Below are 25241 nucleotides of genomic sequence, written 5' to 3'. Positions count from 1 at the left end.
GCGCTGAACCCTTCGACCCAGCAGTTCTGCACTTTGGCATTAACCCCAAGGAATAAGAATATAAGCACAAGACGAGGCCTATGTTCAAGGATGTTCATCTCAGCACTGTCCATAGCAGGAAAAAATAAACAACCTGATTTGTGTCAATAGAAGATACATAAATTATGGTACTTACATACAGTGGAATAATTTTGCAGTTATTAAAAACGATGTTGTAGAATCCATTTATCGACATTGAAAGATGATAATTAGTAACATCATAAAATTGAATACATATATCTATATCCACAGATGTGTGTATCAAGATGTTTAAAAAATTTGATGACAGAGACATCAAAATGTTAATAGTGATTATCTCTGAGAGATGTGATTTGGAATGTCTTTTCATTTAAAATTTATGAGAACTGTTCAAATTTTTTTTACAAAAACTATAATGCTTTTTAAAAAAATGCTAATACTTAAATCTTAAAAAGAGAATAGAAAGTATTATTAGGGAAGTACGATCCATTAGGAGAACCTATTCTGATTTTTCAGAGGTGAGAGGAGAGTGGATGGGCGGCAAAACCAGAGCCGCCAGTCGCCTGAAATGAAACATGCACATAGAAGAGGCTCTCTTCACTAGTCTCTGCTAAACTAGTTCCCAGGGTTAAGGACACTCCCTTTCTCATAAAGTACCCCACTGTGAGATCCCCTGGCACAGGCCACTCCCTGCTACATCGAAACACTTCTGCTCCCAGGAGGGGAGATGCAGAGCTGTCAGTTTACAAAGAGTCACTTTCGTTTGTTCCCAAATTTGTTTTAGCAGCTGTACTTGTAATTAGTTACATAATTTAATTAAGTATTAAGTAAAACCATGAAATATGTGTATGAAAAGAGGCAACTGGTTGTATGAAAACCAACATATGCTTCAGGAAAGCCTTGATAAAGGCAAGTCACTAAAAAACATTTCTGGCAAATGAGGTGTGGGTGAATCAACTATCAAAGAGGTGGGAGGAAGATGGTCTAAAAGAATTCTAGATTCAAATCACTTTGCAAATGTCTCAAGTTTTTTCTTCATCTTAAAGAAACAGAAATTGGAAGTGACAGACATACATTATGGATGTAGTTTATGAAAGAAAGCAGATGTGGAACTCAATCATCTGACCCATATTCAAAGAAAACGCCCTGGCCCCACATCAAAAGAATGGCAAATGAACGTACACGTAATCATTTTAAGTTAAACTAAAACGTTTAAGGTATGTATCATTTTTTGATTCCCTGCTTTAACCTACTGGTAAGATGAACCAATCGTGTCAGCTACAAGGACTTCAACTGTTCTTCCAAAACAGATCCTAATTTAAATACTAGGTTTTCTTTGATTCTCCTCCTCATGCTAAGCGCCCACAAACATTTGTGTTCTGGCCATGGCTTCATGGGCCACACATTCCAGGACAGTCACTCTACATTCAGAGCCTTGCTTCCTTCCACATCTGTAACACAGGGACGGTCCCTGAGCCATCTACCCCACTGCAGCAGAGCGAGACTCAAATGAGAGGATGCCCGCAGACAGGGAGGATGACTATTCCACACCCTGCCTGGCTAACCTCTATTCTGCCCGGCTAACCTCTATTCCTCTTGCTAAAGTCAGCTCAGGCATCGCCTCCTCCAGGAAGCTTTCCTTGAGACTCTTCCCCAGCAGGAGTCTAGGTTGGTTACTGCTCCTTTGGGTGCCCATTGCACCCATTTCACATTGGACTGTAACTGGTCATTTACCTGCTTACCTCCCCTCCCAGACTATAAGCTCCCTGAGGGCAGACCTCAATTCCTCCCTCTGACCACCAGCGCCTGGCACAGGGTGGGTGCTGTGAGACCATCTGCCAACTGGTGGGTTAATTTTCACCTGCACTCTCACAACACCCTGTCCATATTCTACCCAGCACTTAAAGCAAGGAATTTTAATTATTTATGTGTCTCTGCTGTTCCTCTGAACTACAATCTTCATTTTTACTGGATGAGTACACTACAGCAAAAACAGCATGGCGCCAAAGCCCAGCTCGGTCACTTCCAGCTGTTATGACAGTGGAGCAAGGGAGTTTCTATTCTTACTTCTGGAAAGTGGGAATGATAACACCCAACTCTCTGAGAGCTACTGGAAGGGATAACATGAGATGCTGAGTGTACAGCAGAGCGCCTGACACCCTGGAGGAGCTCAACAGAGCAACTCTTCCTCGGGGCCACAGGGCTGAGCCCAGAGCCAGAAACCACAGCCCTCGCAGGAGGCCTCGAACTTACTCATGACTGTTTGCCTGATTTCTGGAGCTGGTTTGTTTGGTTGGTTGTTTTCTTTTTTATAATGAAAAATATTAAACATTTACGAAAGTAGAAAGAATAGGATAATGAACCACCAGATGCCCATCCAGCTTCAGCAATTATCAAATCATGGCCAAACTTGTTTCATCTACATACCTGCTCATCCTCACCCTAAAATTATTCTTAAAATCAATCCTAGAAGTCAATCATATTTCATCCATAAAATATTTTAGTATATAGCTCTAGAAGAAAAAGATTCTTTAAAAAAGAAACACACAATTTCATTATCACATCTAAAACAATGACAATAATTGCTTAGTATCACCAAATTTATGTCAGTAGACACATTTCCCTGATGGCATCATAATTTTTTTTTTGAACAATTGATTTGATTCAGGATCCAAATAAACTCCATGTTTTGCATTTGACTGATATTCTCTTAAATTTCTCTTAATCCACTGATTCTCAGAGCTACCAGGAGGATTTGCAAAAACAGACAGCTGTGTCCACTCCCAGGCTTCCTGATTCAGTGGGTCTGGGGTGAGGCCCAAAAATTTGCCTTTCCAGCAAGTTTCCAGATGATGCTCATGCTGCTGGTCCAGGGACCATAACTTGAGAACCACCAAAAATCTGCAAGTTTCACTCCCTCTTTTCTCCTAGGATGAAAAGATGTTCTAAGCTCATACTGTACATTTCCTGCCCCAGATCTAGAATCAAGCCATTTCCCCAAGGAGTCTTGGTTCCTTTTAGTAGGAAAAGGTATTTAGAAACCCCAGTTTGGCACTAGAGGTGCCCACTGGTACTGGAATGGACATTTTAAAAGCCTTTTAAGTAGAGAGAACTAGTAAATATTTTAAATAGGAAATACATCATGAGTTCATACTGATATTTCCAATTCAAATTACAGATTATAGTATTTACTTCTTTGATTTTTATATTTATATCTCTTCCCTGACAGTAAAAATCTCAACATAATTAGTTATTTGTTTTATCCTACAATAGAAATATAAGTTTCAAAACATCAACACCAACATTACTACTAACAATATAATCACTGAAAACCGTTTAAAATTTTTTTGGCAGGTGTTTTTTTTTTTTTTGCCCTTAGAGTATTTCCACTAGGAATATATAGTCAAGTTACTGTGTTTTAGTCATTGAAATATTTCCTCTTTGTATGGTTATGCCTCCAACACTATATACAATAAGGTTTGTTTGTTTCATCTTGCTATAAATTTTTAGAAACTGCTTTTGTTCCTCATTTGGATTTATTTTTATTTATCATTATGTAAAGCATTTATACAGTTATAAAGTCAAACTTACAGAACAAGGTCTATTTAGAGAAATCCACCTTCTATCCCTGCCCTTCCATCCTCTTCCTCCCCACCCCCCTACAAGCAAAGCAGCCTCTTTTGTTACTCTTCATCCTTCCATTTTAAAGAGTGTTTATAAATGAATGTGTGTATATATTTGTATCTATCCCCACAACTTTCTTAAATAAACTGATGGATACAATACACACTTTCCAGAGTAATCCTAGGGACTGTGGACGATGGTGTATTAAATCCAAAAGGCAAATTAATGACACTCAGAGAAAACAGTAGGTAGTAAAAAACCTTTGGGGTTGCTGGCGAAAACTTGGAAATCTGCTTTACACACATTTCATACCAAGAAAAAGGCACTATGTGAAACACAGGCAGGGACAGAAAAGTGGCTAGAGGCAATTTAACACCACACAGGAGGTCTGTGTACACCAGCGACCAGATGGGAGCTGCTCTAAGCTCCTTCTTCAGGCTCTAAAATCCTATGATGCTAAAGTGAGCAAAATCAATTACCTGAGAAACCCTCAGAAAGAAAGGGTGAATCGTCACAAGCACTGACCAGTCTCTGGACCAATTTGCTAGTGACTGTAATTTATATTTACACATACACACAATAAGAACTGTATCCATCTATCTAACAGATACTACTCTGTACTGAGGACAAAATAGTGCATTGAGGATGAATTTAGTTCAGACATGCTGTGCTCTAAAAATCTTATGGGCAAGTACTAGTTTGGCAGTATGGGAGGAAGTCATTCATTCAAAAATATGAACAAAATAGACATGGATCCTCATGGAAAATAGAGGGAGAAAGATGTTAAACAAACAAATATGTAATTATAATCTATGATGAGGGCTATGACGAAACAGAAGAGGATACTATGACTGAGTGATCACGGAGCCTCTCTGACCTTGAAGTAACACTGAAGCTGACACCTGAAAGGTGACAAGGAGCCAGCCAGCCAGGAGGAAGGTGGGCGACAGGCAGTCAGAGCATCTTTGTCACCTAAGCCTAAGCTGGAAAAGAGCTTGGCGGGTTAGCAGAAAAGGAAAGGGCAATGTGGGGCTGGAATCCAGTGGGCCCCCTCTTCGTCTCCAACACACCATCTTCCACTCCATGCCCCCACCAGCTAAAAGTGGGAAAAACATGATTTCCCTGTGCAGTGACTGGTTATGCACTTTCCCGAGCTTAGTGCACCCCAACTTCCTCTCCAGGATCCCCAGGGGGAACTCTCAGGACAGGCTCATTAGAACCTTTTGAGCAGAGAGGGCTGCTTCACTGCTACTTCTCCGCCATGGTTGACAGATCTGAGAGCTGTCAAAAGGGGTTTAAGTAGATGAGTAATGACACAGGATGCAAATTTCCCTTCTACCTTCCTGCTGGCCTTGGGCAAGAATTTACAGGTTAGATAAACGAAGGGGGAAATATCTACCAGGCCACCACACAAAGAGTTCTAACTCTTCCTTAACCTTCAAGCTCCTTCTCCCAGGGAGGATTCTCTGGTGACCAGAGTGGGGGCTCACCTTGTCAAAATACTACATGTTTCCCACAGACAAAAACCCGGGCTTACTTCTGCTCTGCCTGACTCTCAGTTTGTGCCGTGAAAGATGGGGATGAGGAGGGGTGTGGGAGCAACTGTTCTTAATTCAGTCACGTTCCAGTTACTGCAAAGTCAAGCTTTTAAGGGAAATTTCAATGGTTTTATATTAAATGATTTTCATTGGTTAAAAAAAAGAAATTTCTAAGTATTTAAAACAGATTTGAACAAGGCTCACTAAAGTATGAAGCTAAAAGCTATCAAAAGGAATCAGACGGTTCAGAGACAGGCATCTAAAATGAAAGAGATTGTGAGTAGAAAGGAATGAGCTAGCCCACGAGGACAAACCAGGACTCGAAGCCTATAAAATACAATTTTATCCTTTGGATTCAGATATTTGTGCTTTCAAACCAGCTCTGTAACCTTCAGTACATGCCTCACTCCCTGAGCTTCCATCTCCTCACGTGTAAGAAGATGGACAGAATTTCCCTCAGCAAAGATGTGCTAAGAGTGGGGACACAGTCGGATCAGGGCCACAGGCCAAGCTCGCAGGGGTGCTGGGGGATCACGTAAGAACACGCCTGGAGCAGCCAGCAGGGGGCCTGAAACGTCACTCTTAGCCAACACAGTGCCTCCCCTGCCCTCCAACACATTCCCCAAACTGAGGGCACATCTGTTGTGGGCCAGGTCCTGGGCTAGACACGGAGGACACTGAGACACAGGCCCCAGAGGCATCCTTGAGCCTCTAAATCCATGTGTCACCACCTACCTGTTCACAGTGAAGCGTGCACTGGCCATTTGTGGGGAGCGAGACCCTCCAGAGAAGTGTCAGTAACCTCGAGGCTTCATCCAGGATCAGCTTGGCTGTGCTCACGCTGGTGACAAACCTGCTCAGGGGTGCCAAGTGTGGACCCTGCACAAGGGGATGAGAAGGTTGTCACATGCAGTCTTGAAAAAGACTATAGACAAGCCAACTTTAATGGGCACCATAAATCTCTAGACCACAGGGCTGTGTTCCACGTGCTGAGCAAGAGCTTGGTGCCAGATGACATCAATTTATTGTTCTTAGAGACTGGTGAATTATAGATAATGAGAGAATTTCGGTGGTGATTTTAGCCCAATCAATAAACCATGATTAATAACCACCTGCATTAACTCTATTTACTACGCCAAGAAGAGGGTCCGTGGTAGTGCCACTCGCACTGCTCCACAGCCCACAGAGCCTCTCCAGAAGGTAGACGACCCCAACAGCAAGCGATGCAACATGAATGTTTTTGTCTTCTGCAGTCCCTCCTAAACAGCCCTGCTTACTATCAATCTGACACGAGGACCTTAAAAAGTCTCTCTCACCATCTCTGTTGGCAGAAGCAAACTCAAATTGGGGGATATCAAGGGCATGAGACAGCAAAGAACATGAGTCAGAGAAGGGAAAACACAAAATATATTTTAAAAAGAGAAAAGAGATTAAAAGAGCACTGTCGTCACAAGTAATCAAATAAATACAAAAGAAAATGACACACCCCTTTTAGCTACCAAACTGGCAAAAAAAATCATTTATAAATAAAAATATTCAATGAAGACAAAGGCATAGTGAGATCCTCTCACTCATAAATGAAGATACAATATTTTTGGAAAGTAATGTAACAATAGTTAAAGAGCCCTAAAGAGTTCACAACATTTGAGCTCGTAATTCCACTTTTAGGGTTCATCCCTAATGAACTAATCAAAGATATGACCAGAGATCTATTTATAAGGATGCTCATTACAGCTTAAATGTCCAACAAACAGGCAAAAGTAAATAAATGGTGGTACATTCATATGTTAGCTTGTTTTCAGCCATTAAAAGTCAAGTTCTAGAAAAACTGAATGAGATAGGAAAAATTTTAATATAATGTTGAACCGCAAGTCAAAATATGAAATTCATATATGTATGAGCCAGTTTATTAAACTTTACAAAAGAGCTAAAGCATACATATATCAAAATTTTAAGAGTTGAGTGCTATGTGGTATTTTTATAGATGTGTTTTTTATGCTTTTCTATAGTTTCTAGCTTTTGTACAAAAAAAGATTATAATTAGAAGAGAACAATTTTATTAATATTTATTAATTCATTCAGCAAATATTTACCATGCACCTACTCCATGCCAGGTCCTGTGCTAGGTAGTGAATATACATACCGAGGAAAACAGACACTACTTCCCTGCTCTCCTGAAGCTTATTATCTAGTGGAATATAAAACGCAAAATTGATTTTTATAATACAGTAAAACAAAAAACAAAAAGGGAAAACAGGTATGAGGAAGCAGAGGACCCAAGACCCTCAGTGAGGACCTGAGAAGAGGGACCAGAACACGTGACCCACTGGAACTCAGAGGTTGGGTCCAGTCTGAGAGGAAAAACAAAATTTGACCCCAAGCCTTGGAGGAAGTGATCGTGTAACTTTATGTCGAGCACCTGGCACATGGGCTCTACAAGAGCAAACTTTATAATAAAGAGGATTCCAGTAGGATGAGCAGGAAGAAGGGGATGGTAAAAGGGGCTGAGGGGTCTTCCAAGCCAGAGGGCACAGGGGGCCAGGGCTAGAGATGGGATGTGGTTGGCAAGCAGGGACGAGAGCACACAGCCCAGCCTGATGGGAACAGGGCACACGGAGGTAGAAATCGAGAGAGGACGGTGTGGAGGCAGGCAGGCGCAGACCTAGAAATGAGAATCCCCTGGAGCCTGACAGCACCCAGGGGGAAGTGGAGGTTCTGCACGGGTGAGGGAGGTGACCTGCAATGTTCTTCAGGAAGCAGTGTCATGACACAGAAAGAGAGCCCTTGGAGGATGAAGAACTGAGTTCAAATCCTGACCGCTCAAGTCACTCCACCTCAGTATCTGTGAAGTAGGAATGACATGACCTACTTCAAGGGCTGTTCTGGGATGAAAGAAAATGGCTAGATTAAAAGCTCCTCTGCAAGAAGAGATGGCAGCTGCCAACAACCTTGAGGTGGGTATAGGGTATCTCACATTGGCACGCTCATCACAAAGCAGGTGAGAAATTACGGTGTGGCTGACCCTCTGCTACATGAGGATCAGGACCTGTAGCTATCTTGTTCGCCACAGTAGCCCCAGAGCCTGAGCACAGAGGCCTGGATGGGTGACAGAGAGGTGACTGGGTAGATGAACCGATGGACACACTGAGGGACTGAAGGACAGAAGGACAGATGAGACTGGACAGACAGAGGCGGTCGTGGGGAAGTGCAGATCACAGGGAAGCAATCCGTTACACAGGGCACGAACCTCAGCAAGTGTCCCTCCCACAGGAAAACTACAAACAGTCCCCTAGACTGGACCTGACCCCTGAGCTTTCATGGCTAATTCCTAGTCCCTCTTCTCAGAGCCTCACTGAGGACACGTGCGCCCCTAGCCTCCTAGCACCCTCAGCCAGCCCCGTCCACTTACTGCTCCCAGAGAGCATCTCTCCCTCCAGCTCAGTGGGTCGAGTTACCTTTATTCCCAGCTCCTGACTCGTGGAGCTGGGAGCTTCCTGGATTTGAATGTCCATCTCGGCAAGGAGCTTCTGGCCCTGGCCAATCTGCTTGCACAGGGCATCGTAGTCCTCAGTCAGGCCCAGGATGTGGTGGCCACTCTTGCTGGCCCACAGGCGGTGGCCAGGGACCAGCTGGGACATGCATGGGGTGCTGATGGCTGAGCTGCCGCTGTCACAGGAGAGGGAGTCCATGTCATGTCCAGAGAGTGGAGGAGTCTCTGAAGCTACGGAATGAGAGGGAAGATGTCAGATCTATTTGGGGCAGCACCCTGCGTTCAAGAAGCTGCGTTCAAGGATGCTGAAGCCAGTCAGGAGGGCTAAGAGTAGCCGTCAGGCCCAAATGTCACCTGGCCCGGCCCAGAGGGGAAAGAGGCCTGGCTCCTGGACCTCAGTCTGTACATTACTCCATGCTGGGCTTACTCACCTTGCGGGAGAAGCTCAATTCAATTCAACCATCACTTGTCAGGCACCCACTCTGCAGAAAACCCCTGAATTACACGGATGAATCAAGCCAGGGCCTGCATTCCAGGAGGCCATGGTCTAATCAGAATACAGAAACCATGTGGGAGGTGTAACAGCACAACAATGAAGAGCTGGAGCTCAGAGGAAAAAATAATCAATTCTCTGTGCAGAAAGGGAGATCAGGGAAGGCTTCTTAGAAGAAGCCACATTTAAGCTGGGTTGAACAGGTAGCCAGAATTACACTAAACAGAGGTAGAAGCCTGTTGCTTTCTACCTTTGGATCAACAGAAGTATGGATGAATAACTGACTGGGGACATCAGGAAAGGCCTTTCACAGAGAAGTCTGCATTCACAATGCGTCTTGAGAAGTAGTAGGATTCTCACTGGCAGAGAATGAGACAAAGGCGTCTGGAACAGCAGGGAGCTGCACTGCACAGCCCCAGGGAGGGGAAAGTGCAGGCCCGTCTGCAGGACGGGGACCGTCTGTGTGCCAACACGAGGGCAGGGGGAGCAGGCTGGATGGGCCCACCGTGGGGGATGCTGGAGGGCCTTGAGAGCCACGCTAAGGTGGTCACACTTTAATCTAGGGCAACAGGGACCCAATGACGTTGCTGAGGTTGGTGACTCCTGGGAACAGATGAACTGGCTTGGAGGACGAGATCACCAGCTAGAGATGCTGAGAACCCGAAACCCCAAATCCTGCCAAACACCCTCTTGAGTTGGGACCAGGGAGCCCTCTTTTCTTCAATTTAAAACCTCCTACTGCCAAACCCAACCCTGCTGTGGTTACCCAGACTTCAGCTTTGTACCTGATCTTGGTGGCACTGCCAGGGTGGAATCAAACAGATCGCATGAATTATCGACTGCCATGGGACATTTGTCATCATCTACAAAATGCAAAATAAGAGAAGGAAAACAAACTGTCAAAAATTTTAGTTTCACTGTCATTGGCATTTGAGAGAGAACTGAATGAGAACACAGTAATGTACCAGACACCCACAGGCATTCATTCAAGTCTTCACTGGGCATCTCTCCTGCCAGGCCCTGTGCAGGGCACTGGGGAGACACAGTGAGCAGGCCCGGTCCCCGCCCTGGAAGGATTCTCTTATCCAGACAAATAAACAGGCAGTTTCTCTTCAGGATGGTCAGGGCTAAGGGAGGGAAGCATAGGGGCTGAGAGAGCTCAGGTGAGGGGTGCTAACCCAGAGAAGGGAAAGAAATGCAGGCAGAGGAACAAGCAGATGCCAAGGCACAGAAGAATGAGCCGTCATGACATATGCAGGGAGAATGAAGCAGTTCATACTGCTGAGACAGGGTGCAGGAAAACGACACAGATGGGATGCAAGGCCAGAAGTGTGAGGGCTGTGGGGACCCACTCAAGGGTTTAGGCAAGGCAACGTCAAGCTGCGATCTGTGTTTTAGACTGAAGGAGTGAGTCTGGAGGCTACTGCAATAACCCCAGTAAGAGAGAAGAGTGACCTATAGTGGGATTCAGGAGGTGATGCATTTGAAACAACAGAAGGAGACAAAGCCAATTAGATGCTGTACAAGATGATCTGCCACTTCTATAATTTAGAAAGTTCTTTCACGTCTGAACTCTCGGTAGCTCAGTGGGCAGGATGGCACTGTAATTCAGATTTCATGGAAGAGGAGACCAAGGGCCAGAGGCAGGAAGTGATCTGCCTAGCATTACCCAGAGTGTCAGCAGCAGAGTGAGGACTGTGTCCAGGCCTTCGGTTGCCCCACCCAGCTCCTCCCCATGCAGGCACCTCCCAAGGGTGCACTTTGATTCCAGGACCAAGGAGCCAGGGGGTCAGCTCTGCGGAGCTGGCCCGAGAGGAAATCCTTTCTGCCAAAAACAGCAATCTTGAGAGCAGAACCTTCAAACAGGTGCACTTAAATACAGTCCTGAAAAGTCATCTGCAAAGGAAAAAATGCTGCTGCCTATGATAGATACATTCTAATCTTCACTCAAGGAAACTGGAGAACTTTTCCGCTGAGGCAGCACTAACTTTGAACAGTCTCCTGGACGCCTCTTCCGAGGTGCACCTAGCTGACCCTGGACAATTTCAAAAGCAGGCAAAGACTGCTCCACAGCCTCCTCACTTCAGCTGCCCCAACTCTCCCTCCTGGGCACCCCAAGCCCTGAATCGTCCTCCCTGCTTCAATCTCCCCTAGCCCACCCCCAGAATCTCCTTGGTCTCATCTCCTCAAAGCCCTAAGAAGGGCCAGGAGCAGACCTACATTTAAAACAGTAATGCCTACCGCGTGGCGTCCCACGTGGAAGGCGCCAATATAGCACTTTTCCGACCCCTAGTAGGATTTTATCCTAAGAATACTATTTAACAGCAGAAAATGTATTAACATCAACATTTACTAAAGCTCCAAATCAGAGACCACTTTCATAATCACCAGGGTAATGGTTTGGTGACTGACAATAATCTGAAAACAATAATTAGGAAGCCCGTGTAAAAGCAGGGGAGACATTTACGACGTAATATTGGGCAAAACCAAAGAAAGAACAGAATGGCATAAAAACCAATTTCACAATATAAATTCATGCCTGCATTTGACTACCACATGAAGAGAAATATGCAAAGTAAAAAAATTATCATTTGGGGGGCCAGCCCGGTGGCATAGTGGTTAAGTGCGCGCGCTCCACTTCGGTGGCCCGGGATTGGCAGGATGGGATCCTGGGTGTGGACCTATGCACCGCTTATCAAGCCATGCTGTGGTGGCGTCCCACATATACAGTAGAGGAAGACGGGCACAGATGTTAGCCCAGGGCCACTCTTCCTCTGCAAAAAGAGGAGGATTGGCAACAGCTGTTAGCTCAGGGCTCATCTTCTTCACTTAAAAAAAAATTATCATTGTGTAGAATCGTGAAGAATATTTCTTAACTTTTTTTTCATATTGTCACATCATCTTTTGTTTAAAATTTTACATCTTTATCAAGGAGAAACCAATGAACCAATCACTACAAGTTCTAAAACAAGCTGACTAGGTGCTCTTTAAGAGATTTTAATTTTTTTAATTAAAGCCAATAGATGTAATTCCCAATTCAAGAAAGGTAAGTCCAAATTTTTATCCAATACTTGTTTATAACATATGTTGACATTCCTGGTCCCCTGAATGTGCACGTCCACCCCGTGGGCATTAGAATGACGATGCCCAGACACCTGAGGCTCCAGAAGCTCTCTGTGCTTCAGGAGCAGCATTGGACTCAGAGCTGAACGACTTCTAGCACCAGCTCTGCCACCTACTTGCTGTGTCACTTTGGGCAAGGCCAGTACCCTCTCTGGGTCTGAGTTCCTTCATCCCTAGAGCAAATAGGATGGCCTAGCTGACTGCTTTGAGCCTGACCATTTGCTGGATTGTTCCAGGCCCTGTGCTCGGTGAGTGGCCGCAGAGGGATGGGAACCATCCTATCCTCTTCCTGCTGCCCTCCACAGCCTCTGCAGGGCTGGACAATAAACCCAGAAGCAAATGCAAAACAGAACTAGTTTTCAAACCCACCAGGATGCTTGGCGGATCCTGAAAGACACTGACAGCCAGAGTAAGAGGTTTAGATTCTCTTTTAAAGGCAGTAAGAGGGACTAAAAAGGATTTCCAGCAGTGGAGTGATGTGGGCAGGACTAAATGGATGGGGGAGGGCAAGACTGGAGGCAACGAGGGTGGCTGGAAGCCCAAACTTCACTTCCCTGAGAAGAGGGAGGCCCCAGAGACTACACCATTTTGCCAAAGGTGACAGCTAATTAGTGGTCAGGTCCTCTGGCTCCTAGCATGTAGCGTGTCTGCTGTCAATGGAAAGACCTCCGTGGGGCAAGGGCACCATTCAGAAGTTCCTACGTCCCACAAAGATGCACAGGGCTGCGTTTTCAGAGAGGAGAGGCAGGAGCGGTACCATGCTTGTCCAGCTGAAGGGGCCGCTCGGGGATGGACACGGTTTGCAGAGCCAGAGTGAGCGCTGCTTCCTGAGCCTTCTTCTCCCCCTTCGCCAGCTGCTCCTCCAGCTTGCTCTGCAGCATGCTGTTGGTTTCGATGCTCCTTTCCAGCTGGGCCCGCAGAGCCCGGATCTCCGGCAGGAGGCCACGCAGCTCACTGAAAGGGTCCTGCCCCCTCCAGCCTTCTCCCGACGCCTCTGCTCTGGCCTCTGCGAACATGTGCAAAGGGAAGCCTTGACATCTTCCACCACCAAAGAGTCAGCCATCAAAGGAGCTTGACAGTGTTTTAAACCCGTCACCACCACCCCTTCCCCTTCCCAAGAACTAGGTACAATTTAAAATAACAACTTGACTTTAAAAACAAAAATATTGGCAGCCTTAATTGCTGCTATTCCACAGGCTAAATAAGAGCTGGAAATTAATTTTTGCTTCTGGCCATAAAAGCCTAGCAAATTGCACACCAAACCCCGAAATTATGTCTAGTCGTAATAAAATCTATTTGGGCTGGAATTATAGAATAAAAAGGGTTATTTTAAGAACCACAGTATATTAAAAAGGCACAACAGCAAGGATAAGAGAAGCAACTTGAGGAGAAAATGAAAGCTGTGAGGTGACCCTTTTCTAGATAAATTTTCAATAGGGAGAAACCATCTGGAAAATTAGTTTGAAAAAAAAACCCCACCACACCTCAAAATTGATTCTAAAACATTTACAGTCGAGTCGCACTGATCCGGTATCTCTCACAGGATATAGAGAGAACCAGGGTCAACGACCATCTCCAGAACAAGGTCCAGCACAGAGGAGGCGCGCCATAATTGTCTGCTGAATGAATGGGCAAAAGAAACACACGCTAGCAGGAAAATTATAATAAAAGTTATTTCTTGAGTATCTATTATGTGCCAGGTACTGTGCTAGGATGCTTTTAATAAATGATCTCATTCAATTTTCATGAAAACTCTATAGACTAGATACTAGCAGACACGTTTTATAGAGGAAGACACAGGCCTGAAGGGTGAGGTGACCTGCTCAAGGTGTCACAGCCAGGAAGCAGGCAGTAAGAATCCAGACCTGAGCTGGTGCCTCCTGAGCCTAAGTCCTTCCACGTTTCCTGCTGCTTCTTCAGAAGAAGAGTGGGCCAGAGAGCCTGCTTCCAGAGGTACCTACTCCACCCAGGAGGCAAGCTCAGGGTCTGACGACAGCATTTCCGGAAAGAGTGCTGAGGCCGCACAGCCCGGGTGAACTCAGCCCAAGACGCAGCAGCCCCAGGATGAGGGGGGCCTCAGACCAGAGCGCCCAGTACCTCTCGGCCTCCTGTGTTCCTCCTCCAGCTTCTCGTACACCTTCAGCTCCACCCGGAGAGACTGCAGTAGCTTGTCGTTCTGAGAGAGCAGCTGCTGCCTCAAGTGCACCGCCTCCTGCACCCTGCAAAGGCCCCACCACCACGCGGAGGACAGGTTAATTCTAACCGAGGGTGACTTACTCCTACCCCACTGGGCAGGCCAGTTACACCCTCCGCCAGAAGAGTGTGGACAAAGTGACAAGCCACGGTCAAGGATTCCAGGCACAGCCACTAAATCCCCAGTGTCCCTCTGGACCCAGCGCTTTACACACTTATCTCATGTCATCTTCACAGACAACCTAAAAGGTACATGCTATCTAATCCTCAATTCACCGATATGAGGAAGTGAAGCTCAAAAAGGTCCCGTCTTACCCAGGGGCGCACAGCTCAGGAGAGGTGCCAGGACTGTGATGGCCAAGACCGTGATCCTGCTAAATCACGGCACCACCCGGGTAACCAAGGGTGACGTCAGTGACTCTAGTGTGGGGCATTCACGAGTGCTGACAGGAGCAACTGAAACACATGGGACAAGACGGTCTAAGGGGGAAACTGCAGGAGGGCAGTCAGCATGACCCTTAAAATCGAAGTCACACTCACGTCACTGCCCTACGCAGAATCTCCCAACGGCTTCCTGTGTACCTCGGAGTAAAAACCAAAGTCCTTCCCATGGCTACAAGGTCCTCCGTGACTCGGCACCCGGCCGCCTCTCTGCCCTCATCCCCTGCCACAGCCTCTCTCCTCCAGGCAGGCGCACTGGCCTCCCTGCTCTGCCTGCACAGGCCAAGGACACCCCGCCTCAGGGCTCTCACCCTTCCTTTGGAAAATGATCTTCCTTCAGATACCTGCAGAGCTCACACCCTCGCTGCTTTCAGGGGCTGCTCAAATGGAGTCTTTCCAGAGAGGCCTTCTCTGACCCGCCCTGGATAAAAGCAGCCACCCGCCCCCAGGACCTCTCCTCCCTACTCAGATGACTTGGCTCCGTGTATTTTATCCCCACCTGACACCCTGCGTGTCTGTGTGCACCTGGCTGTCCCTGTGCACTGGGGCAGGGGCTGGCACGCCCTGTTCCGCGACTGCAACCCAGGGCCTGGACACGTGGCGTGGCCACGGCGGGGGGGGTGGGGGGTGACCATGAACCCTACCTGCTCAGTTCACTGCGGCTGGCGCGGACTTCCTGGAGCAGCTGCTGGTTGTGCCTCTCCTTCTCGCCGACCTCCCTCTGCAGCCTCTCATTCTCTCCCTTCACACAGGCAAACTCGCGCTGAAGGTGCTCCAGGTTTGCAGTCTTCCGGGAGAGGGACTCGCGTAATCTCTCATTCTCCTTCTGTTTATCTGCAAACACAGGGAAGCGCCACTGAGAAGACACCGTTTGTTTCTTCCAACCTCGTTACGCAAATACAGCACTTCAGCTGAGCACTCCAAGAACACAAAAGAGAATGAGATTTAATCTGGCATTTAGGATTTTGGCATTCCAGTTATCTTATGCACGTTGGGCAGATAAATCTGTCAACATGAAGGCTGCAGATTAAACGTCACTGGGATGAAATGGGCCTGTTTAATTTTCTATTAAATAATGGGCCGTTCAAACCTAGTTACTTTGCCTTCACAGAGCAAACAGCGGGTAGAAATTATCGACAGAGGCAAGAAACAGGGCCCAAAATTCTGGCAATGGGCGAGGGGCGAGTCTACAAGCCCCCTCTCCCCACCGCCTCCTACTAGGAGACTAGCAGGGCTGTGCAAATGGCAAGCTGGGGCCCACGTGCTCTCCGGCCCTGAGCACAGCACCTCTCCTGAGGGAGAAATACGCCGGGGGCACAGAGACAAGGCAGTCAGGAGCAGGGCTGGAGGCAGAGCAGCTGTTCAGTGCAGCTCCTCCGCTCACTGCCTCCATAACTGTGATGCGTTTCTTCACTTCTCTGTGCCTCAGTTTCCTCGTGGGTATTGGTGTGAGGACTAACTGAGTTCCTGTGTGTATAAGACGGAGCACGGGGTTTCACGAGTACTTTGAAGGCTGGAAGCGCTCCACAACACGAGCTGTTAGCAGTGCTGGCGGTGGTGACAGCTAACACGGCCATGGCGCTCAATGCAGGCGTTACATTGAGACCTTCACATGGACCATCTTACTTACTCTTCACAGCAAACCTCCCAGGTAGGCACTATTATTCTCCCCAATTTCCAGACAGGAAACTAAGGATACAAGAGGTTAAGGTCCCCCAAGGTCAAGGTCACACAGCTACAAAGTGGCAGAGCCAGGGCTCAGACCAGGTTTTCTGACTCCACTCTTAACCACGACACGGTCATTTCTGAGCAAGTTTTCTCTTCCTCCCTCAGACTCCAGCCACGCCAAGCTTCATCTAATTCCCGACTGGTCTACACTCACCCCCTCTGTAACCCCTAGGCCTTTGCTCTCTTCCTTCTATTTAAAAGGCCCTGGCTCTTCTAAACCACAGGCACCTTGGTTAACCCCTACTTAGCCTTCTAGACGCAGCTTCTGAAGACCAGCTGTCCTGGGGTCAGGATGCCTTCTCCAGGGTCCTGCAGCCCCTCGAGCCTGCCTTTATCACGGCTAACCCTCGTGCTGTCCTGCCATGGGTAGCCGGGCTGTGCCTCCCATCAGACCATGAGCCCCTGAGGGAAAGCACCAGGTCGCACTCACTTCTGTATCAGAGTCTACACAGGCCCCTACACAGAGCAGGAGCCAGGAACGTTTGCTGAGTGAAGCAATGACCTGCAGAAGCCCCAGTTTCATCTCTGAAGCCAAAATCAGCATCGATATCCTCTAGGGCAAGTGAAACAAGCTGCCTAAGTTCCAGCTCCACCACCTTCCAGCTCTGTGGCCACAGGTCAGTCAATTCCATAGGCCTCAGTTCCTCACCTGTAAAACAGGACTGATAACACATCACTCCAGAAACGTGCTAAGTACTGAGAGATAATGGAAGCGAAAGCTTACATGACCTTTGGGGGTTAAGCTCCAAACAGGAGGAATTAACAGCAGAATCTTTATAAGAAATACTGGAAAAGCTTTCCTGATAGTAGGAAATCTCTGTTTGAGATTTTGGCAGTAATATATTCCAGCCCCTCTCTCTCCCACTGTGAATTAAGACAAATGAGAGGTGGCTGTATAGAGGCGATGAGTGACAAGTAGAGAAAGTGACATTCACTGAGCCCCATTAGAGACATGGTGCTGAGGGCTTCACAGCATTTAACTGTCACAACAGCCCTGTCAGGTATTCCTATTTTACAGCTAAGAATGCTGAGATTCAGAGAGGTTAAGTGACCTGCCCAAAGTCACAGAGCCACAGGATTTGAACCTAGGTTGGTCAGACTCCAGTGCCTGCATTCTTCTCACGCCACAGAAGGCTGTGGGGCTCCAGGCTGCAGATGGCTCCTTTAATTCTTACCTCTGGATCCTCTAGTGAGCATTGTATGGAGGGCCTGGTTCTGCTTCCTCAGGAAACGAATTTCTGATGTCAGAGAATTATGCAGCTCTGAACCATAAGCAAAATTGTTTGAAGAACCTATAAAAACACATACAAATAGTGATTTAAGGAGAGTCTTCAGGTAAGTACTGATGGAACTTGCTAGAAAAACAGTTCTAAATAATGAGGAAACACAATACACAATGAAAATCACTCCTGTGAACGACAGAAGGTATTATAAGAGCCCAAAGGGAAATGAGAGTAAATCTGAAAGAGGAGACAAGAGGGGGCTCCCCCACATCTTACATGTCCTAAGAGTGAACAAAGGAGGAGAGCTGGGCCAGGTGGGGTGAGTGGGTGACAGTCTTACCCTTCACAGATGTCTCTCCAGAGGTCCAAACCCATCTATCCAGCACCTGCTGGACCTCTCCACTGAGACAGTCTAAATCTCAGACAAAGCGAATCTCTTCACCTTTCCCCCCTCACCCTTCCAAACCTGCCCTCTCTCCTGTTGCCTACCTCTTTAGATGGTATCACCACCATCCCTGACTCGAACTAGAAACCTGGGGGCCATCCTAAACACCTCTCTCCCCCACTGCCCGATCAGGCCATCACCACTGCTGACTCTTCTTCCAGGATGCCTCAGACACTGGCCCACTTTCTTCTGTCCCTATAGCTCAGGCCTTAGCACTTGGCCTCTCCGCTACTCTGCCAATGGGGTTATCGTCCTAAACACAGTCCATTCATGTTACTCTCTGCTCAGAAACATCTGATGGCCCACCACTGTGAAAGACCAACAATCAACCAAACCACACACAAGTTCCAAACTTCGGAGCCATTACTTAGCTCCAATCTCATGGCATACCCCACTCCCTCTCCACCCTAGACCCTAGTGCCCCAAAATGCAGCCAAACTGAGCCACTTCTGTGCCTCAAATATCCCATGTGGTCACACACCTCCCTGACTGCAGAATGAGGTATTTGTTTTGCCTAGAATGCCTACCACCTTCTTCACCTGTCAACATCATACTCGTCTTTCAACTCCTAGATCAAATTCACTGCCTCTAAGTGTATACTAAAAAGATCAGAGTCTAAAGCTAGACAGACTGGGTTTGAGGTCACTTACAAACTCTGATAGGTTTCCTCATTTACCTGTCCCGGCTGTGTTCCATCTCTGGAAATCCTATCCCTTCCTCTGGCCGGACAGCTCCCTTGACACTCACCTCAGCCCTCCCCAGCCTCTGAGCTTTCTACATCTGCACCGTATATAATGCTCACGCCACAGCGACCCTCTGGGAGCACCTACTGTGTGCAAGGTGCTTCCTACATGTGGCAGGCAGATGCATCCCTCCCCATCTTCCTTACTGACCGAGTCGACTACACCACGGAACCAAAATGCTGGACACCTGCTTCCCCAGCCTCCAGTACAACTAGAACATGGTCACGTGCCACATCTGGTCAATGAGACTTGACAGGAAGCCTGCTGGGAGCTTCTGGGAAGGATTTTCCACCCGGATGAAAAGCGAAAGACAGCGAGAAGCCCCACCCTCTTCTTTCTTGGGCTCTGGAAACTGTCCCAAGAGGATGTGATACTTATAACTACTGCAGCCATCACAGGTACGAACCCAAGCCCTGCTATCTCTGAGCCGTTAGACCTGCTCGAAGCTGCCTGCCACTGGATTTCTCGTTATGTAGGAAAACATAAATCTCCATTGTTTATACCAGTTTTTACTCATATTCTGTTGTCTGTAGCCAAAAGCAACCTGGTACAAAAATGATTACCTGTAATATTCAAACTCCCTATAAGGAAGGTATGACATCATCCCCCAGAAGCCAAAGTTCACACTCTTTCCACACTAGGGCACTACCTTTTTCTCATGCTAATGATTCACTTGTCACAATGTCATATAATTTTTCTATTCACATATGTCTCTCCCCACCATCTTCCTCCACTCTCCCCTATGAATTCTGGTATCTTTTCAGAGACACCTGGGTTTCTGGCTTCTTAATAGCTGCATGACCTCAGGCAAGTCACATAACTTCCCTAAGTCCCCATTAGCTCAGTAACAATGATCGGTGGTGTTATTATTACTGCTACTACCATTTGTATTAATATCATGACTGATGAAAGGCTGGAGCCAAAATAGGACCAAAGAGCAACCTGGATGAACGGGAACAATCCTACAGAAGTCTGCTATGCCTACAGCTAAGGCAGTCACTTTTCAAAGGAATGTGCAGGCCAAAGAACTGTTCCTGACAGAGCCTGAGCTAGCGGGGTCTACTTCTGATGCAAAGAACGCCATCACTATATGCTCGTGTAACTGGTGACACACTGGAAGATCTAACACGTGAGATGACAGTTGTTAACAATACTCCACCTCAGCATTACAAGGAGCCATGCCTTTCTCAAACCTGCTCCCAAGATGAACGTTTCACAGCAGGGGGGAGGCGGAGCCACTTTTCTTTCTTAGTCTTTTCAGATACTGTGACAACACGGTGAGAACCGCATGTCTTTCCACCAGCGTACATATTTCACGATGCCTTTTTGTAAACCTTCCTGTCACAGCGAATTACTCTCCAGAGCAATTGCCTGCTCCATTGTAGCTGGTGGCCATTTGAGCCCCCAAATAATTCTGTAATTGGATTTGCCAGGGAAAATGTAAAACAGAATGAATCTAATTCAGGCATTACCAAGAGAGAATGTGAAGGGCCCAGGCATGTACTTCTTTCCTGCATTTGATATGACTAATAACTCAGATTAATCAATTTCCCTGGGGGTGGGAGGGGGAGGATGCAGAATGGGGGCTGGGAAGAGAGAGAGAGAAATGGAACCATTCTGGTTACTTTGCCAACAGCAGCATAGACAGTACTTTGGAAAGATGTTTTCCTAGGCTGATGGCTGGGATGGGCTAGAGAGGAATGAGAAGTGAACTAGGGGTCCAAGGATTCAAGTGCCGCCATTGAGTACAGCTTTCTAGAACTCAGGGAAATCTAGAAATGGAAATGACATTAGCGTTCCCGCCCATGGCAGAGCTTTGCAGTGTTAAACTAATAATGTTATACAAAATAAAAGAGTAAAATGAAACTGCTAACGATGAAGACAACCACGTATTGAGTGAGGCACTGAGCAAGGCCGTATTCATAACATTGCCTCGTTTAATCTCGCAATGACTCTGGTTTCTAAGGCAACTGGGAGAGTGGGGTGACTTGCCCCAAGTCACAAGGCTAATAAACAGAGGAGCTGGGATCCACACTCAGGTCAGTCCAACTCCCAAACAAAGACACAGGCTTTTCCTGGTGCACAAAGCTGTTCTCAAGACACATTCTTCACGGAATGAGGACACTCCCTTGGAGCAATAAGGAGAGATATCCAAAATATACTGTTCAATGAAAAAAGGAACAGAATAGAAAGTGTTCTACCTTTTGGGTAAGTGAGGGAGAGAATAAGAATATATATATTTGTATTTGCATGAACACTGTAAAGATCTAGAAGAAAACTAACAAAAGTAGGAGGAGAGAAGGGAATATAGGATTAACAGTATAGAATGAAGATATTAATTTTTGAACCATGTGAATGTGTTAACTTTGGGAAAAAAATATATTTTTAAGTTCTTCGTGGAAGAATATTCTATTCAGAGCTAATTGTGGTTATGCAGGAATATTGGCGACCTTGCAATTGGCATGTGACATTTACCAGACTGCTAATACGCTAATACTTTTATTATTCATTATTGACAAAAAGACAAAATACTACTTAGTTTTATTTTAAAATAACTATTCCTCAACAGTTTCCAAAATGAGGAGCCAACCACAATTCAGGATGCCAGAAGTTGGCCGACTTCTCCGATGACTGGGAAATTAACATTTATCAAGTACCTGCTTTGTGCCAGGGACTGTGGGGCACTCCACTTAACTTAGCTCACTTAATTCTCATCACAATAGGACAAAATGGGAATTATTATCCCCATTTTATAGATAAATTACTGTAACTGAGAGTGAGCAAGGTGAAGTGAGGTCGCCCTGGAGGTAAGCAGAAAAGTCAGGATTTGAACCGAAATCTCTCTGGCCACAAATTCGATGCTCTTCCCAATACACAGAATGCTTATCCAAGCAAATGTATCACAAACAAATGAGTCACAGGCTTGCACCGCCCTTTGGGGAGGTCCTCCTTACCTTGATCAAATTCAGACCCTTGCCGTTCCAGCTGTCTCCGTAGCTTCTCATTTGTTTTAATAGATTCTTCTAAACGTTTTCTCAGACTTCGAAATTCTTGTATATGTTCCATTAGTAAGTCTACAGGAAGGAGGGCATTTTTACTTTAAAGTCTAAAGCCCCCAACAAATTGAATAATTTATAGATTATACAATGATCTTGAAATTCCAAATAGTACTGGATGTATTAAGATAGTCAGCAACTGGCAATCCTTTCCTAGGTGTGGGAGGCCAAGCTATTGCCCACAGCCCACAGACACAGTTGTGTAATGATTCTCTGCAGCCCTCCACGAGGAAGATATTTCACATCACATGGAAAAATTATATTCCATACAATTTTAATGCTAACTCTAATGTAGCCCTTTATTCTTCTGAATATCAAATATTAATTTAAAATCTTCCTTATGGTGAAACTAACAGATCATTTTCAAGTCTGCTTGAATTGCCTGAGAGTTGATTAAACTACCTTCATAATGAATCCAGATATTTTCAAGACTAATTCTTTGAAAGGAATATGTTATCCATTTATCACTAACTAATTTAAGACTTAAAAACAGGAACAAAACAATCCCAGTGCTAGTGAGAATGGTAACGGGGTTATTCTCAAGAGTCCATCCTGTTAGCATGAGTATAAATGTGTATGACTTTGGGGGACTATTTTTATCGCTAGTCTTTGAAGTTCTTTTCCAATGTCTTTTACCAAATAATTCTACTTCTAGGAATCTATTTAAGGAGATGGCCAGAGATGCTGACAACCATTTGCCAGAATGCATGAAAATGTTCATCTTAGCACTATATATAACAGTAACAACTGAAAATAAATTACTAAATAAAGTGTTTTACATCCATTATGATGCAGCATTACATAGCTATTAAAATTACATTGTGAAGACCATATAATATCATGCAACAATATAGATACAAAATGGGTTATTCAGCATAATCACAGCTCTACTTAAAAATTTGCAGACAGGAAAGACACATATACACAAAAGAAGGAAATACACCTAAACATTAACAGAGGTTGCCTTTGGGTGGCAGATTTTAGGTTTTTCAAAACCTATATTACATCTCAATATTTAATAATATATAAAAATTTAAATTTTCCAAATTTTCTAAAATGAGCATATATTCTTTTTTCAGGCTCTGCCACATCTCATTTTAACAAAGAAAGAAGGAAGCACAGTTCCAACCTAGAGGTAAGTTTCTAGAATCAGTGTTTAAAGCATAATCACACTAAGTATCCAGAGGCAAAACTAATGTCTTTAATTCATCAATTAGGGTACACTCAGTATGTCTTAGTAATGTTTGTTTTAAAACATTATACTAATGTTATGACCCAGTTTTAATTCCTCCAAAATGACTTTCATTTAAAAGTAGCACAATGTTACAGATCTTTTCCTAATTAAATAGTAATTTTGCCATGAATTTGAATGTTTATGAGACGACTTAATTTCCAGACCTTCAGCTATCTCCCATTAATGTCAGAGTGTGGCAAGTCATTTGGTGGGCTGTCTGAGGCCCCCACTGCAGCCCAGCACTGAAGGATCCTGTCTGCCATAAACTCCCAGCACGTTGTCACAATGCACCTCCCGCTCATGCCTTGCTGCCCTGCAAATGTTCTGGTGGCTAGTCAGGTCGGAATGAGTCAGGAACTTATCTGTTCTACTGCTGCCTTCCTTGCTGGTTTATCCACATCACACACTGCCAGCTTCTGGGGTAATAATGCTCAGCAGCCATCAGTACAAGTCATCTTCTACTGAGTCTGGCCAGGAGTCATCACTTGGGCTTAAGGAACATTCCCAGTTGAATTGGACACCACTTATTAATTATGCAGCCCTAACCAAGAAGAAGGAAACACTATACTCGCCTTTACAAAATGGGAGAAAAATATCCGTCCCTCTTAAAATAATTACCCTTCTGACAAATGCTAACTCTTTAAAACCATAAATCCTGTAAGAAACAACCACCAAACACAACGTGTATATCTTTTGCCTAGCAGTTCCAATTTATAGAATCTAGGTTAGGAAAATGCCCCCAAATAAGGGGAAAGCTTCATGTTCAAAGATATTCCCTGTAGCACTGTTCACAACTGTGAAATTTTAGAAATGACTTAAATGTTCAGCAACAGGGCAACGTTAAGGAAAAATGCAGTTCAGCCATTCGATGGACTAGTCTAAAGCCACTAAAAATGATGTTATGTAACAACATGTCAGAAAGCTTATGATATAATGTTAAACGAGAAAAGGAAAAATACTAAATTATCTCTCTACTCAGATTATAAACATGACAAAAGGAAAGACAGACGCAGAGACTAAAAGTCTGAAGAGAAATAAACTGAAAAAGCTAACAGTGGGTTTATTAGGCTGGCTCCAGAGAGCACTGCCCCCATTCACGAAAGTGCCTGGTTATCCACTAGGAGGTCATGACGAGCCCAAGGTCATGGCTTCCCAGAGGAATAAGAAATAAAAGAGACGCCTAAATGGTCCTACATTGGAAATAAAGCAAGGCTGGGTGGTGCACGGGGCGGAGAGTAGAAGAAAGCAGGCAGGAGAGAGGAAGCAGAGGGAAGCGCCCAGTCCCACAGCAGGAGGGTTTGAAAGAACAGGGATCTCCAATATCCCAATGTAAATGATCTGGCTTGCTGCCTCATAAACCCCACCCCCTAGTTCTTCAAATCCTCAGTCAAGGCTGCTCCTCCCACAAAGGCCTGTGGGAGCGGTCTCAGGGGCTCTTGGAAAGGGACTCAGTTCCATGCCAAATTGATACAGAGCAGAAGGAGGTGGCACTAGGGACAGGAAAACAATTCACGGTCTGACCTAAATTAGGAGAAGGCAGATTGTAAAGCCAGAAATAACCAAGAGAAACCAACTACACAGAAACTCACAGAAATCACAGAGGGATATAGCCAGAAATCCAAAGAAAGCAAATCTAGCTATGCCGGCTGCTGGAGGACCCCAGCTGACACCTGAGCTACATCAAAAACGTGCACTTCATGCTCTAGGTATGTTTTCACACCGTGCTCCTCTGGGCCTGAGTGTCCTGGAGGAGCCTCAGAGGCCACCGTGGGGACAAAGGCTCCACTCGTATCTCTTTTACATATCAGGCCTTCATGTAAAGTTTCATCTGTTGCTAAAAAAAGATTTCAAATTTTTGAAAATCATTGTTCTATGTGATCAAGTGTCAAGAA

At 45.5% G+C, this 25241-nt stretch overlaps 1 protein-coding gene across 3 annotated transcripts in view; it reads right to left on the bottom strand.

Annotated features, from left to right (window-relative positions):
• Positions 1 to 25241, bottom strand: part of CDK5RAP2 (CDK5 regulatory subunit associated protein 2) — a 174351-nt gene that overhangs the window by 5626 nt on the left and 143484 nt on the right. For all 3 annotated transcript variants that reach the window (XM_087419197.1, XM_087419196.1, XM_087419195.1), the window contains 8 exons: positions 22014 to 22133; positions 17824 to 17940; positions 15565 to 15754; positions 14384 to 14505; positions 13044 to 13292; positions 9949 to 10026; positions 8636 to 8901; positions 5916 to 6059 (listed from right to left, as the gene is read on the bottom strand). In XM_087419197.1, the coding sequence (XP_087275323.1) occupies positions 5916 to 6059; positions 8636 to 8901; positions 9949 to 10026; positions 13044 to 13292; positions 14384 to 14505; positions 15565 to 15754; positions 17824 to 17940; positions 22014 to 22133 (1286 nt within the window). The remainder of the gene's footprint in view (positions 1 to 5915; positions 6060 to 8635; positions 8902 to 9948; positions 10027 to 13043; positions 13293 to 14383; positions 14506 to 15564; positions 15755 to 17823; positions 17941 to 22013; positions 22134 to 25241) is intronic.

The sequence above is a fragment of the Ceratotherium simum genome, chromosome 29, assembly GCF_057802395.1.
Source record: "Ceratotherium simum simum isolate JZ-2026a chromosome 29, ASM5780239v1, whole genome shotgun sequence".
NCBI lineage: Eukaryota > Metazoa > Chordata > Mammalia > Perissodactyla > Rhinocerotidae > Ceratotherium > Ceratotherium simum.
The sequence above is the reverse complement of the archived record's forward strand: the minus strand, read 5'-3'. Positions and strand labels throughout refer to the sequence as shown.